At 41.7% G+C, this 16,889-nt stretch overlaps 1 protein-coding gene across 10 annotated transcripts in view; it reads right to left on the bottom strand.

Moving 5' to 3' along the window:
• Window positions 1-924: 924 nt before the first annotated feature.
• The window catches only part of LOC118103017 (sodium/potassium/calcium exchanger 2), a 42,919-nt gene continuing 26,954 nt past the window's right edge, over window positions 925-16,889 (bottom strand). For 6 of the 10 annotated variants that reach the window (XM_035149667.2, XM_035149666.2, XM_035149662.2 and 3 more), the window contains 7 exons: window positions 16,300-16,350; window positions 13,534-13,632; window positions 11,958-12,040; window positions 6,518-6,652; window positions 6,336-6,425; window positions 5,786-5,952; window positions 925-4,882 (listed from right to left, as the gene is read on the bottom strand). In XM_035149667.2, the coding sequence (XP_035005558.1) occupies window positions 4,633-4,882; window positions 5,786-5,952; window positions 6,336-6,425; window positions 6,518-6,652; window positions 11,958-12,040; window positions 13,534-13,632; window positions 16,300-16,350 (875 nt within the window). In that variant the 3' untranslated portion in view covers window positions 925-4,632. The remainder of the gene's footprint in view (window positions 4,883-5,785; window positions 5,953-6,335; window positions 6,426-6,517; window positions 6,653-11,957; window positions 12,041-13,533; window positions 13,633-16,299; window positions 16,351-16,889) is intronic. The other 4 variants (XM_035149671.2, XM_035149670.2, XM_035149669.2 and 1 more) reach the window with 1 other exon arrangement.

Here is a 16,889-nt window from a genome sequence, read left to right on the forward strand (position 1 = left end):
TATGAGACAACAGTTCTGTGGAAAGGGGGAAAAAAAACTTGTGGGTGGATTATCTGAACAGCACCACTGCCTCTTCTAAATTTGATCCCAAGAGGGCGCCCTACTCCACAGAAACTCATCCTCCTACACAGGAACTATATGGGAAGTGAACAAAAAGCGAATCACTGCCCTTGTAAGGAAACACAACATGGAGGATGTTTCACTTCTGCTCCACAGCGCTGATTGCTTCTTCACGTCATCACTGAGGCCACCTGCTTTGGATATGATGTGTTTTCATTGCAGCTGAGTTTGCTTTTTGTTTTGCTTTTTGGAAGCGATCATACATGGAAAGTGCAGGAAGAGTCTTTCTTACAGGAAATTCAAAGAGGACAAAAAGGAAAAAGCTGACTAAAGACTTGGCCAAGTTTGCATCCTGCTGCACAACTTTGCACGACTTGGAAGTGACGACACAGATTCGAGCATTTCAAAGATGCTCTGAATCCTCCAAGATGAGTTTGTGTGTGTACCGTGTGCAGGGGCCTGTGTACTGGAGGAGTTCGTACTTGTGTGTCACTAGATTAATATGTGATACGATTAAATAATGCACACATGTAACAGTGCACGTTAAACTCACAAGAGACCAATTTGCTGACTTTTATTTTGTAGTACTAAGTCAATGTTGCTTTTCCCGTAATGCAAAGGAATGTTTGACTCCTTTGTTTCCAAATGGTTTATAAAATCAATATTTTCCGCAGATGTAACGACATTTGAGTGTTTATTGATTTAACTATCAACTGCTCGAATACAATGAAACCTGAGACAAATCATTTCACAATATAGTTATGAGATAGATTGAAACTCTTCAAAACCTTTACGAAATAAGTAAAAATATATGTGTAAATGTGTGCAAGTACTGATGGTAATATAAGACCAGCAGACACATTGTTGCATATTTCAATTGTCTTTATTTGATATATTATATACTTTGTGTTTTTACATAAAGAGACATATTTCTTTTACACATATAGATTATATCGGTTAATTTGTATCTGTATATATGTACACCTTAAATAAATCTTACATTAACACCGAGAAAATAAAACATTTACAGTGCAAGAATGTTCACAAGTGGCCAACTTTCACGGTCGCTTACCCTGGAAACCACAATCAATGCCAAGCTCACGTGCTAAACCGGTTTTAGCCTTTTTTTCCTTTTTTTAATTCTCACCATTCATGCTCTCACACAAAAAACTTCATGGGAACTTTAGAGAAAGAAAGAAAAGTGTTGTCGTGAAAGGGTTTCGTGCACAGATACAGAATGCATATGTGACCATAGAAGGTCAACCATACTTGAACAAATGATCTCTTCACTTGTTTAAGCAATAGTTGTGAAAAGTTTATTCACTTTCTCGCCAAAGGTCAGAAGACAAGACTGATGCCACTGTCATGTCTGCATGCTTGCAAATAATTAGCTTATTTTAGCAGGAAACAGGGAAAGAGCTAGTTTGGTTTCCTCCTGTGTCCAGTTCTTCAGCTAAGCTAAGCTAACCAGCTAACTTCGTATTTATATAGACATATTTTATAGACAATAGAGTGCTAATGTCCTTACGACGGAGTATTAGGACCTTATTTAAGAATAAAAAAGTCTTGGATTTCAAGAATAATGTCGTAGTTGAGAATTAAGTAATAATATTACGACTTTATTCTCGGAAATAAAGTCAAATGTATAATATATAATAAACGTATAATTACGAGAAGAAAGTTGTAATTAAGAAGAAAGTAATATTACGAGAACAAAGTTGTAGTTTTACTAGAAAAAAGTCATATTACGAGAATAAAGAGTTTAACTTTTTCTGGATCCAAAATCTTGACTAACCAACCACATCAATTCTTGAGAAACTATAAAACCCCTTTGAATAGCACACATGTAATTTATGATAGCCACGACCCAATATTTCATTCTCCACAAAGTCCTGATACTTTTAGTAATATGATGCTGATGAGCCGAAAGATTAAGTATTTTGTCATTTGAGAAAAGCTATAATATGTATAATTTACCAATATTAAATTCCTAATTTCAATGAGTTTACGACTTTTCTCCTCATAATATTACAACTTTATTCTCCCTATGAGTGGCCCTACTACTCCGTCCTACTTCTAAGCTAATATTTGGCTAAAAAAAGTGAATAAGTGTATTTCCCAAACTATTCCATGTTGTGACCGTGTTAAGAGGAGCGTGTGGGCACTCTGAAGGTTTATTGGCGAATGACCACATGAGAATTTCACAAAGCACATGAGTCATCCTGGAGGCCCTCAGTTGAATTGTTGAATCCTGTTGGTGGAAGATGTTTGAGGAAATCTACAAAATGAGAGCACACAGTGAATAACAGTTTTCACATACGAGTTTGCTTTGTGCAGGGATCGTCATTTTGTTTTTTCCTGTAATTTTTGCAAACTGTAGCAAATGTCAGAAACCATGGTGGCAGCATCACTTCTGAATCCGAGGTGGGTACGAGGTATTTTACACACTCCTTTCTCACCAGAAACTGAATGGGCACGTTTACAGTTTTATGTCAATTGGATGTCGAGCAGTCTAAAAATAAACGCTTGCGTGTTGTGTTTTGCTCACAATAAACAATAAGTGAATTCAATACATGTTGGTTTATATTTACAAAGTAGAACCAATGCGTTTTAGGTGTTCATCTCTGAATGGATGCATAAAAGTGAACATACATAGTTGGATAAGCTCAGCTGTACAGTCGGTGGGTAACCAGCCCAAATTCCTTGCATGCATTTTTTCCTCACGCACTCGGAGAATCTATTTACTAGTATTTTACAGTTACAGTTACAGTATTCCTACGAAGCTGCTGTACAGTGGCTGTGTTGAGGTAAAGCGGGTGTTTCTGGCCACGTAGCTAACAGGAACGGGGTTGTAGGTCCGATTTAGGAGAAATGGTCGGGGGTGGGGGGGGGGTGGCCTTGTGGACCACGTCGAACAGCGGGGGACAGACGCATTGGGTGAGGGGCCGGGGGTGCAGTTCTCAACAGTGACACGCACGGTATATTGCTGTTAAATCGGTGTTCTCCACATTCTATGCAGCTTAAAGAGAGATTGTGATTATGGTTTCTAGATTTTTTTTTCATGTTTTCTTTGTGCAGGTAGTTGCAGCATCGCGTCTACTCGTAGATAAATCGAAGGAATGGTCGTTGTGTGATGACTCCAAACGCACACATGCACACAAAAGCACCTTTGATCAGAGAAAGAAATTGCACAAGTTCGATAGATATCGTTGACCATACATGTTGACATTTTCTACACAGAGACTGAGCACTGGTTTGCGTTAAGATGTCGGATAAATGTTTGGTATACGACTTCTCAAATGTTGATTGGTTTGCGTGTGTTTTTTATTTTCTTTATTTTACATGCAGTTGACTCCTTGAAACTACGAACCCAGGAGCTTGAGTTGAGCCCAGTTCTATCGTGAACAAAGCACTAGACATTTACTAATCTAAACCAACCATGACGCTTAAACACTGTTAAGTTATTCTCAAATATGTTATTTTTGACATCGATTTCATCATGGAGCTTTAATGAGCCTGAATTACTCAAGCTTTTTTTATTCTCCCCCAAAGATATCGAAGGCTACTGTATATTTTGAGAGGCTAAACGTCAGTTTTCTCACTGTTATCAGTCGGTGTGTGTGAAGCATGAAAACGTCTGTACAATCAGAATGTGTGTGTCCAGGGCGAAAGAAAAAAAACAGAGGAGCAGATTGTCAAGAGGACTCTACACCGTCTAATACTGCTACAGTACAACTACTGCTACTTTTATATATTTCATGAAAATGAATCCAAAAAAATGAAAAGGAATCCTCCGAAGAAACATTCAGCGGTGAAAAACAACATCTGGCGGGGAGGAGGGGAAAGCTTAGACCCGTCACTCAAACAGAGCACGGATTCATTTACAGAAAAAAAAAGAAGAAATAAAGAAGAATTTTGTCTGCCAAGCAACAGTCTTTCTTCCCTCAGGTGCGAAGCCCACAGGTGAATCTTGTCGCTGAATACCGTCAGACAGGAAACACAAAATGTTCATCCACGCAGTCCGTCATTCCCCCAAACTCCTCTTCACTCTTGCAGACAGCATCTCAGTCTGTTGAACTAGTTCAAATATGCTCAGGATTTCAGCTCAATCACTGCATTTAGAATTAAGAGTTTTATTCAGTGGATTTGTTGTTTTTTACCCCCAAAGTTCGCAGGAGGTCGTTCAGGCCTTCTAGTGACACTAATGGCATGCATAATGTTTCTATATTTGGCGGATACACCCATAATCCCCCTCACCGGCCAATTTAATAAATATAGTAAATAAAAGTCCACTCAAGTTCGGCCTACGCTTAATCAGCCAAGCCAAAGTCTTGTGCCCTTTTTGGTTTAACCGCTCCCCGCCACCACCTGCCTCCTGAAAATATCAGTCCGTTCCTTTTTTTACTCTATATTCTTATTCGAATCTCTCATCCAGTTCTTCTTTTATTCAAGGGTTAAAGGATCATAAAGGTCAGGTGAGAGTGATGGCAGACAATAAAGATGGCTGTAGTGGTGGTGGTGGTGGTGGTGGTTGTGGCGGCGTGGGAGAGGAAGTCGGTCCCCGCTCGTCCCTCAGACGGACACCGGACAGGCAATGACCTTGTCCTCCAGCATGACACTGACCACCAGGAAGACGAAATACAGCATGAACATGATGAAGCCGAGCAGCTTGCTCATGCGCCACTTGCACGCGGCGATGGAGATGATGACGAAGAGGAGCATGAGGAAGAGGAGCACGATGGCACAGAAGAGGCCGTTGGAGCTGACTTTCACCGGTTGCATGCCGTTGAAGAAGGACCAGAGGAGCCAGGGGAATGGCAGTCTGCAAATACACACACACAAACACACACATTTCACATGTTGATCTTTAGGGTTACTCTGGGACATTAATGTGTTTTTTTTCCCCTCTCTTCATTCAAAAGCATGATCTTTTATTTTGAAAGCAGGACTTTCACAATTTAATTTGGTAACGCTCTCACTCAAAACCCTGCGCTCACACACTGCCTGTGCTTAGATTTCCTGCACCGAAGCAGCAGGAAAATCTAAACACAAGCGGGTATATTTGATCACAAAATCTGAATGTGAAATCACTCACAACGCTTTACTGTACAAGTCACATTCATCTATTCACACACATATATTCATGCATTGCTTCTAGATGCAGCGCTTTTTCTATTACACATTCTCACAATCCTACACTGGCACTTTGGGGTTTAATGTCTTGCCCAAGGACACTTCAGAATGCAGACCGAGGTGCTGGGGATCGAACCGCTGACTCTTCTCTTAGTGGATGACCCACTCTACCTCCTGAGTCACCCCAAAGTATATCACCCCAGTTCTTCCTGTGCTCAGACTCAACTATTACTTGGCACTTGCTAACTTTTGCCCTCTTCTTAAAGGGTCAAGGTTGGTATCAAGTTGCTCACATAGACTTTGAGGTATAATATTTAAGTGCTATATAGCAAAATCATGTACAATATATTTACCTATCTAACTAAACAATGTATCCATGTTCCCAGGATTCATAATATTATTAAAGTAGTTCTTAAGTTGTTGATCTACAAACATTTAGCTTGTATACGTGATGCTGGATTTGTTCTCAGAATAGACCTGAGCACAGGCCGCAAGGTAAAAAAGGATCTCATTTCCTTTCATGCATAACCTCCAGACTACAGATCCAAAAAACACGGCCTTAAAAATAGTAAGACGCTGCACGGACTCGTACCCGACGGTGATGTCGAAGATGTTGGAGCCGACGGAGCTGGAGACAGCCATATCACCCAGCCCCTTGCGTGCCACAATAACACTGGTGATGAGGTCAGGGATGGAGGTTCCAGCTGCTAATATAGTCAGGCCCATAATCTCTTCTGTAATCCCAATGGTCTCTCCAACCTGTAAAAAAAAAGGAAAAGAAAACAAGGAAACTAAGCTTTGGGGGTAAATAAAATCTAATCTTTTATTGCAGCTATTTTCAATTTCCTTGTGATGCTCGGGAGCGGATGGAGGTGACAAAACTCTGGGCTCCGACAACCCATCTGTTTTGAATAGGGCCGTTGTTATTATTTATTAGTGGGTGGATTATAGGATGTGCTTCCATTTTAAATGTCAAAGATAGGAAATTGGGATAAAAGACAGCTGCATCTTTTTTGACTTGGATTATGTCGAAATGAGAAAACTATTTTTTGCTGTTGGACTGCTGTCATGACCGCACAGCATTAAGTCATTTTTACAGTGCCGTGTCCTCAGTGGCACACAGGCCTTCGAGAGCTAAGTACCTGGTGAGCCCACCACACCATTAGGTACGAGAAGCCAGCGATCCAGGTGATGGAGCCCAAGAAGCTGATGGGGAAGAACTTCTTTGCCGTCTAAAAGACAAGAAGAAAATGCAGAGTTATCCAGTTTGTTGGTTCTGAGAATTTAATTTGTCTTAGTCACACACACACACACACACACGCACCGGTTTCCTGACGTCAGGCAGCGTTAGCCACAGGGGGAGGACGATGGGTATGATTAAGAGGTAGGTGAGGCGCTTGCGGTTGGTTTCGGGCCAGGACAGACTCAGAGGCTGGTCCTCTTCCTCCTCATCCTCGGCCTGAGATGAGACACCAAAGAGAGAGAGAAACAAAAAGATAATATGCACTTTAGTTTCTTTTTGGTCTGGAGCTGTCACACACGGCCGCCGTGTTCACATCATTTTATTTACCACATGGGAATATCAGGCAAAAATAAGGCTAAGTTTGAGCTTGAGTCGACTTTTTGGGGATCCACCTCACGATAGCAGCTATCCAGTGAGTCAGGCAGTGCGCGGGCAACACAAGCACTTCAAGAGACAGCACAGGGGCCTGCAGAAATTGATGGCAGGACCTCGATGTGCGTTTGCTCTGTAGTGACTCTGAGACAGAGGAGTCTGATGACTGTGATTTGGGAGATTGCACCGAGCCTGAAGTGCTCTGGCTCTCCAGGCACCGGGGGCTCATCACTGCCGACTGCTGATGCCGGCTGCAGCGGCAGACCCCCGGGGTCTGATTGGACCTGCCACTGGAATGCCAAGTGAGTTCAGGACCCTTCACCTGTGTGCAGATCAGCATCAAGTAAGCTACCACTGTCTGACGATGAGGCGCAGTAAACCACTGAGGGGTGCTTTTCATTGACCTGTTTGGCTTTTGTGCCGACTTATGCGAAAGCAAACTTCTCATTTAAACATTCTGGTACTGGTACTTTAATGGTACAACAACAAGGCCCTCTGAGATTGGAAAGATGACTGGGATCCCTTTGAATCCAATTATATAGGATGCTAGGAGCCGTGGGGACCTGCGGAGAACAGGTCCACACATGCAGATCCAAGCAGGACACACCGATGAACTAGAATTTGTCTCTTGCCCTTTTGAGGGTGAGCAAAGAGGGTAAAAAGGCAGAATGGTGCAAAAGACATAAAGGGGACAGAACACACATAAAACAGGACAGATGTTGATAACAGATGTTGCTCAATTAACAATCATTTTCTCAGGAAAATCATTTAAGTCTTAATAGCTTCAATGGCCTCAGCTGAGCGTGCCCAGAGAGTGAAGCAGTCAAAGATCATTGAAGATGGCTTCTGCACATGAATCATATGGAGCTTATCCTACTGTGACAGCTACTGCTGTCGAGTATTGCCTGGTAACCTTGGTAATCAGAGCTGCCAAACAAAAGGCCGTGCTTACATTACTTATGCTCAGCCTCCTCATTTCTCCTCTTCTCCATATCCAGATGGCTGCATTGTTTTCTGTTAAAAGGCCTAAAACCAGAAGCCTGAGGCTCGGTGAAGATCACTTCTAAATCTAATCTGTTGCTTTTCAATGATGTCAAGGTACGAGAGGCTTTCATTAGTGTTATGATGTACTGACGGCAGTGTTTGCCAGATAATAGCAATACAAGCTTCTTCTTAGGTCCAAACAGGTAAAGCTGCATATATATTGCATTGCAGCTTTTTTGTGGATATGTCGACTGCATGTAGGTGAGTCCAGGTGTTTCTGGCTAATACAGCACACGTGAGTCTGTCATTTGTGCGTTTATGATTTTCTTTACTTGCTTTCCGTGCTGAAGTACCCCATAGAGCTGGTGCTCCCTACTCTGACTTGGTTACCAAATGCCAGCCCCTTGGGGGCCTTTCCTGCCCTGCGGTGCCTCAGTTGGCAACACAGCCAACTCCGAGCTTAAAGGGACTGACTTTTACTGCAGCACTGTGAGGGGAGGTGTGACATTTGCTTTATTTTATTTTTTTGCCTACCCGAAAGGGAAGCACTTGCGCCGGCAACTGGTGTAAGGCACTTCAGCGACAAGAGGTACAAATGGTTAAAGAAGTGTCGTTAAAGGTTGTCTGAAGGTATTTTTTACCAGCTTTAAGCACCAAACATGATGCATTACTTTGTTAATCCAACTTTTTCGTATCACACAGAATGTTGATTAAAATAAAAAATAAAATAAAAGTATAATTTCACTATTTTTACGCTTGTCTTCCTTTTAATAGTTTGACTATGTCTCTGATAACAGTGTCCCATTTTTCACATGACAGTTTAATCTGTTTGGAGCATGTACTGCAGGAACAGCTGCCATGGTGAGAATATCAACATCTGCAATTTTTTTCTTTTGACACAGAGGCTCCATCTGGATCTGAAATGCTCAGATCAGAAAGAAAAGCAAATAGATACAAAAAAATGTTTTATGTAGTTTTATGTAGAATAAGTAGGATGAGTCACAGGATCCTGCTGGTTGTGGTTTCCCTGTAAGTTATTTCAAGGAACGATTACAGGAGATTTACATGCTCATGAATATTCAAAATGTGAAAATCCATCTTTTTACAGAATTTGCTATGAGTCATATACTGAATGCGCTCATCATAATAATATCATACGACAATATAAGATCTTTTCTGTTAGCCTCTCAAGGGTTTTAACAACAACAAAGGGAGTAGGGAAATTGAGCAGGTTTTAATTTGACCTTAACTATAGCCCCTTATTCCCCCATCTTGGTTGCCAAGGCATCCACGAGGAATTGGACAATTAGTATGACAGGGCCTCTGGCGGCGTGTGAAGGTGGGAGCTGTTTCCAGCTACTTCCTGGCTGACACAGACAGGTGCACTGTGGGACGGACCTCTAAAAATAGCAGCATGTGAGAACCAGGCGTGCCAATAAAGGTCCGGCTTCTTTTCTCATATTCCATCCATCAGCTTACCCACCTTCCGCCTCAAACAAAGTTTTAAGGTGATTCTAGAAATTTGCGGCGCGTTGCCTTCGTTTTTTTTACAGACACAAATATTTCAGCCTCGGGAGAGTGATGACAGTTTCATCAGCAAAGACTATTTTTAACCCAAGAGTGAGAGATCAATCTGAAAACAACTCCGTGCAACGGAACAGATCAATACACACCTGGTCATGCTTCAAATAAGAGCTCATGGCCTATTCTGAGATCCTCCTATTTGCATCCACACGAGTTTGTATTTACAGATGAGTGTGTCTATAAACTGCTCCGTCTTACGTAGGAGGGATGTCAAAGTGCTGCAGCATCGACAGTATTTTTCGAGATGCAGAAATATCTTAGTCCTTGAAGAAATTTCTTGGTTCCAACAAGGATCGTGCAAGACGACAATCTGTTACATAAAACCTTTGTACGGAAAGCTACGGGCCATATTACATTTATTACAGTTCATTTGCAAAACCTTTACAAATCCCTGTGACACACGGGATTATTTGAAAGGAAAAAAAAATAATCTCATAGTGGGTGAGTAGCTTGAATCGAGGTTAACTGCACAAGATTAACCCAGAAAGCAACTAGGTGCTGATATCTGAGATGAAAAACGAAAATCGTTTTAAATAGTAAAACTGAGGAATCATTTTGAATGAAAACTGTGGCAGCATTTGTGCATCAAATCAATTCAGTAAAATTTCATATCAAACCTAATTTTGAAGCTATTAACGGTGGGTATTTATATGAGCTCTATAAACAGATTCTGCATGTGAATGTACAGAACCCGAAGCCTCCTGGTTTCTGGTTCTAGTTTGACCAATCACGTTTGAGCAGGTTTTGGTTGCACAAACAGCCAAAGGCCCACCTTATTCTATTTTGTCCCATCACAGCTTCACAAAGAACCAAGACATTTTCTCCACTTCTCATAATAGCAGAAGAGACGGTGGGCTCTTTTTCGTTATGGTCCATAATGTTTTTAGTGTCCATGCAGACAGTTGTGTGATGCAATGCAATTCTTTACCGCACGTGAAGATCTTTCACTTTTTAGTTTGTGTACCTGTCACTTAGAATCTGTTGCACGTGAGGGTGACCTTCATGCACGTGCACCCCCCGTTACTGAATTGATTGAATTGATTGAATTGATTCTGTGGGAATTGTTGTATCCACTGTCTGCACTGGAGGCCCAGAGATATTGGCTGTTGCCCCCAGAGGCTAATTTGTGGTCAGACGGTAGCCAATGATCGATTCTGCTGCAACCTTTAGATGTATTTATACATTTTAGTTACTTTTTTTATAGATGAAATGAAGTATAAATTAAACTCCCAGAATGATTGTGATGCACTTAATCACCATAACATGGAAACAGAAAATAACTAGTTTTAAACTAATACATATTTCAGCCACTAAGTTGAAAGTAAAAAATGGCAAAGTATTCATGGCAATATAACCTATTAACAATGAGGGGCACGCTATTTCTCCTCTGCCTGCTTCGCTCTCAGTGTGCCACTTTGAATCGCTGCCCTCTTGCCCCAGGACCGTCTGCTGGCCTGGCGGGTCGCTGTATCCCACCTCCATCACTCATGCCAGCACAACAGCTGCAGGTGCCATTCCAAGACTCACTCTGTCCGGGCAGTGCGTCAAACGTCTGTGTGTGTGTGTGTGCGTGCGTGCGAGTCGGTGCTGACGCACATTTGTGAGCAGTGCCAGTCGCATAAGCGAACTAAGAGGTTGCTTAAGGCCCCCGTGGCCACCAGAGGGACCCCAAGAGGCCTTGAATACCCCCACAAGAAAGATAGAGTGGCAGCAATCATACAAAAACACAATATTATATTAACGGACTGACAAGTTAATACATCTGGTTTAATCAATTACTGCGTCGCTGTCAGAGCTTGAACATGTTGATGGTTTAAAATTGTCTGTCTTTTACATTTACCTTTTTATTTATAAAAGAAGATGCAGTATATCTTAACTTGTTTAAAATAAATGCATTGCTGGTTTATTTTGCTACTTTGCAGTACAACACAGTCAGTATACCACTCAGTACTTTGAATATTAAAGTGCAAATTAACACTAGACCACTCTTGGACGTTTGCTAGCTATTAAGATTAAAAACCATCGAAGTATAAAGGCTAACACTGGTACAAGCAACACAGCAAGAAATAATACAAGTGTCAATCTGTCAATGATCAAGCATTGACAATGGTCAATAGCGGCACTGTGGGGGGGCCCCCCCAAATCAAATTCTGCTTAGGGCCCCAAAAAGACTAGGGCTGGCTCTGTGTGCGAGTTCGTTTCCAGCGACCAGCGGCAGGGAGCAGCAGCTGAGTGAGGAGTGTGATTGCAGAACTCAGTGGGAGTGGGCAGGTCTTTGGCAGGTCTGCCTGAAGATGGAAGAACTTGCCCGAGTGCATGCTGGGAAATTACCAGCAGCAGTGACCTGTGCCATAGTCAATGCAACCTTTGCATCAATCACACCCAAGGTGGAACACAGACACAGATGAGAGGCATCAAATATTTATAAATGTCTCTCTGACTTTGATATTAGTCTCTCACTTTTGTCCCATCCTCATAACTCGACCCAATTAGCTGGCTCGGGCATATTTAAGGTGGAAATAAGAATTTTACTCCGTTCTTGTGTGCGTATAATACACGTATGTGTGCTGCGATTACTCACCGTCTCTCCCTCTTGCCCTGCCGTTCCGTTCATGGGTGGTGTCACTTCCACTTCCACGCTGGAGCTGTTCGGAAGGTTCTTATCTGCGGGACATTTGAAGAATAATTAACGTGAAAAAGCATTAAGGAGGAACAAAAGCTGTCAGTGCTCGTAATAGACACGGTGTTAGTGGTCGTGACGTGCAGAGAGGTGGGAGGCAGCATGTCAGCAATGGTAAGGAGTTAACCCTTGAAAATACTCTGGGTGCCTGTATTGGTGCCTGTATGATTGGACGAGTGTCAAAAAGTTTTAATGACAATTTCAGGTCAATATATTATAGGCTCCATTAACATTTTCATTTTGGATTGAGGTGTAAAAATATAAAAAGTGAGGACAGTGATTTAAATCCAAATAAAAATCACATCCTTGTATCGAGAGTCATTTTAACATTGAATGTCATGATCAAAAAGCTTTTGAAATCCTCCCTCTGTGTTTGAATGGGAACGTGCACGTTTCTATCCTCGCTCTCCCTCCTCGTTTCCTGGTGGCTGGTAGGACTCCATTTCATTTGAGGCCAGACTTACTTAACAGCCCTTATTAAAATACAAAGAGCCTAAAGCCATGTAATCAGATGATAAAACTATAATTGCGTTAATCCGAGTGTGATTGTGACACAGTTAGTACGATTCCTGGATTATATAATGCAACTTGATATCGCCCTCGTCCGACACGTGACCTTGCTCCTTTTCTTGGATGCTGCGATATTAGGTATAAAGTACGATATGAATCTAATCCCATGCTGATAGGAAATCTTCTTTTGTTTCAGACACCAGCGACTAAATTTGAGATGTGCTGCGTAAAACACCAGTCATGAATTCTGATTGAGATGGTAATATGTTAATAAGGCACCGTTAGCATAATTTAGCCTTGTTGATAAACATCTAAGTCTCGCTTTGATTCTGCTGCTCGGACGACATTGAGGGCCATGAAAGCTCTTCCTCTGGCCTCCTGTTTATCCTTTGGTCCGGTGCTCTTTCAAGTGAAAAGCGCACATAAATAACACTTGGCAGTGACTGTGATTGATTTAAATACTGCTTGAAGACAACACTTGCAATCAATTTGGCAGTTCTTGATAATGTCATGCTTGTTTAACATCGGACGTGTTGCCCATTAACTCTTTGAGGGGACAATCCAATAGAAGCAAAATAAAGGCCGGTAATGCAACAGCAACAGAAAACTGATGAATAATAATATAATATGTAACTAAAGTAATAGTTAAGAATAATTATATGACTACAATTGACTGGCAATATGCACAGTTGTAGTTGTTTATTTAATCTGAACAAAAAACACAAACTACTGCTTTTATACTTTGCTTTTGTAGGAATTAAACAAATGAGGTAGAATGTTTTAATAATGTGATAACACTGAAAAGTATTTTCTGATCGGATATCCCGATTGGCAGGATAACCTCATTTGTCATCACCCTCCAAAACTGCTATAAGGCTTGTTTTCGGTTAACTTTAGATAAAGGCACAGAAACGGACGCAGCCCTTCTGATCTCTGAGCAACATAAATGTAGCTGTGACTCTTTTACCTGAACGGCTTGCTACTCCATTAGCCTTCTCACTGTCTTCCACTTGGCATTTCTTCTTAGCGATCTTGTGAAGGATGGACGCCTTCTCTCGGAATTTACCTGCAAAAGAATCGCCACAGTGGTTATAGAAGAAACACAGCAGCATCTTCAGGGCGCCCCTCTGTCCCCTTTGACCCCGGACGGGTCACATTTCCAAAAAGCACCGTTCAAGCAGGGCAGGGGTTCACACAAAACTGCCATCGAAACAGAAGCAACAGTCAATATAACATAGCATATCATATACTGATGATTCTGCAATGTCCTGGTCCTTGGAGGAAAAGCCAGCAGGGTGAGATCTGCCTCCTGGAGGTCAGACACACTCCCGTTCTTGTTCAGTTCTAAAATCAAAAAGTCAAGTGATGTCAATAGCTGGGGGCAGCACTTAAGAAAAAAGGGAATACAGTGAAATGATAGCTGTATCTATATATTAAATCATTATTAAAGCTATTATGACTTATACTATTAAGATGGAGAATTTGAAGAGATACTAAATAAATAACAAACGTATTTCCTGGTAATATTGACAGGTTCCATAACCTCTGTCATACAGTGCTGAGACGCAGCAGACTGAATTAAAACCAGTCATCAATTGAACAACATGACCTTGTGGGAAGTTGTGGCTTACATAAGCTGCCCTTTTGAGATTATAAATAAAAGCTCCAGGCAATTCTGCTCATGACGTAATGACTAGCGATGACTGACCGCTGGTTTGTGAAACAACTTTCCACGAAATACCCGCAACCCGAAATCCCCCGGCGAGACACTCAGGAACAATAAATCTAAAGCTGAGACAAGAGGAAACGTGACTCCAAATGGAGCACAATCATGGCATGCAGGTTTTCAGGTTCTTGTGTGATACAAGATAGATTTTAATATTTGATGCAAGTTTGCGGGATTGTTTTCATTCGACACCAAAGAAGTCCGACGGACCTATCAAGCTCTTTTGGTGTAAAACACTCTTGTGCATCCATATTTAATTTCACCGACTTCCTGTGCGTGTCAGTCTTTGCATGCGTGTCCTGCCTCGTCCCAATCAGCCTGTTGCAATCAATTTGAAAGATTTTTTTTTTTTCGTTTTCATTTTAAGAGGGCACGGCTGATTTGTCAGTGCTTGACACAGTGACGCATCAATACGTACTCCACCCAGCCATGTCAACACTGTCTGTGACCTTCTGGCAAAATCATTAACCACCCCAAGTCACTACTGGCCTTCCTCCCGTCTCTTCTATCTCACTCCATCGTTTGTGTTTCTCTCGCCCATCTATCTCAGGCAAACACTGTCTTTCTCTCATTTTGTCTCCTTGATGTTTGGCAATGCACAGCGCTTCCCCACCTCCCTGTCTTATTTCAGACGCACACAAAGACACACACACACACACACACACACACACACACACACACACACACACACACACACCACACAACACACACTGTACATGTTCACAAGACGGCATCACACATTCCTCTGCCTTGACATCACTCACCTTAAGTGATCATTGGCGGTTGGCTGTGTGTGCGTCTGCGAGCGTGGGTTTGCGTGTTCGTTTATACAAATGTGGGTGTGAGGTACGGCTCGACAATTGGCAGGGTTGGGCTTTCATTTGTAAGTATTCAAAGGAAATTCTTTAATGTTGAAGAACCCCACTCTGGTATGTGGTTTCAGGGCTGGCTGGGAAAATATTTCTACAAAAAAAACCCATTTATATATGGCATGATATCCATTTAGTGGAACAGATTCAGATAGATTCCAGTCTCAATGCATTTTGACTGAATGCTCAGCTTTCCTACGGCATTTAGCCTTTTAAGGGTTTATTTAAAAATGATTTTATGCTTAAGTTGTACGAGCAAACGTTTTTTCATCCATAGTCACACAGACTGACTATTTTGGTCTCAAAAGCAAAAAAACTAGTTATGCTATTTTTTCTTTATTAAATGGTTGTCTTCACTCTGTGTCGTACAGTAAAGAAAAATCATGGAAGGCCCACTTAAGGTGCACGGGTTGTTTAAACAGCACAATTTGCATAATAATGAAGCAATTTCAAAGGCGTCTTTACAGAATAACTGAGTCCGGCCCTGCTTGAGTCGTTCGTTTCCTGTCAGCTTCGCCTGTTACACAACCACTGGGTGGATGAGTCACTCCGGTTTGCACAAATTCAGCAATGTGGGTCTTACGTGTGCGCACCCGCTGCTGGTGCAAGTGAAACCTCCGAGTGAGCGCTGAGGCGTGGATGATGTATTTCTCAGCGACGCAGAAGGGTAACAGGGCCAAAGAAAGAATCGGGGAGGGGGGGGGAGGAAAAAGAAAACCTTGTGCTTCGTGTTTTCTCAGAGTGTGAGGAGAGTGGGCTGGGGTGGTAATACATCGCATTTGAATGTGTGTTGTGCTTTTAACTGCCTGAAAATATCTTCATTTTCATAGAAATCCACAAAAGCACTACACACAGTAACACACAATATCTATGGGCATAGATTTAATATAAACCAAATAATAAAAAAATTAGTAGAAAGGTAAACAAATAAAATAAAAAATGGCATGGCCACCATGATTTGCACTTATGCCAGTGAAATCTCAGAGAGGTTGTGGAACGAAAAAAGTGTGCAAACTGTACGCCACAAGCAAACTAAAAAAAATGAGGCGGGGCGACGGATGCTTCATGACTGAGATGGAGGAAAAAACTGAACAGAAGCGGACTCAAAGAATCAAGTAGTGAAAACTTTCAGGCTTACCTTCCTCAGTCATTGAGTGATAATATTTTAGTTTCCCATAAGTCCCAAGCTCTACAACATCACAGCAAAAGACAAGGGTAAGGCAACGGACACACAGAGAAAAAAGGAAAAGAGTGAACATGACAGGAGAAGAAGAAGAAGAAGGCAGGTCTGCTGGTTCTACAATCGCATGCTGTACACTCACACAGGCACAACGTAACACACAAACACACAGTCTCTTCCAGGTCGTCACTGCATAAGTGCAAAAACAAAGCAGCAAAGGATTGAATTACAAGGAAAATACATTATAGCCTTACAGTAATTCAGTCTGATAAAGAGCCTGCCAGTGGCCAGGCTGCGGCTATTAGAGAAGATTTGTGAGAGTAAGGGAGGGAGAAGGGGCGGTCGATATATTACTGTACCAATAATAATAATAATAATAATAATAATAATAATAAGAGGTTCATACAATGGTATCATTAAAAAAACAAACAGAACAGGAAAGTCAGAAGAAAATTTACTGGGTCACCATGCAACAAAAAGATGAGTCCTCCTCTCCTCTGCACGCAAGCTTATTCAAAGGCTCGATGATTCAGCGATTTATTTCCACA

The sequence above is a fragment of the Hippoglossus stenolepis genome, chromosome 23 (assembly GCF_022539355.2).
Source record: "Hippoglossus stenolepis isolate QCI-W04-F060 chromosome 23, HSTE1.2, whole genome shotgun sequence".
Lineage (NCBI taxonomy): Eukaryota > Metazoa > Chordata > Actinopteri > Pleuronectiformes > Pleuronectidae > Hippoglossus > Hippoglossus stenolepis.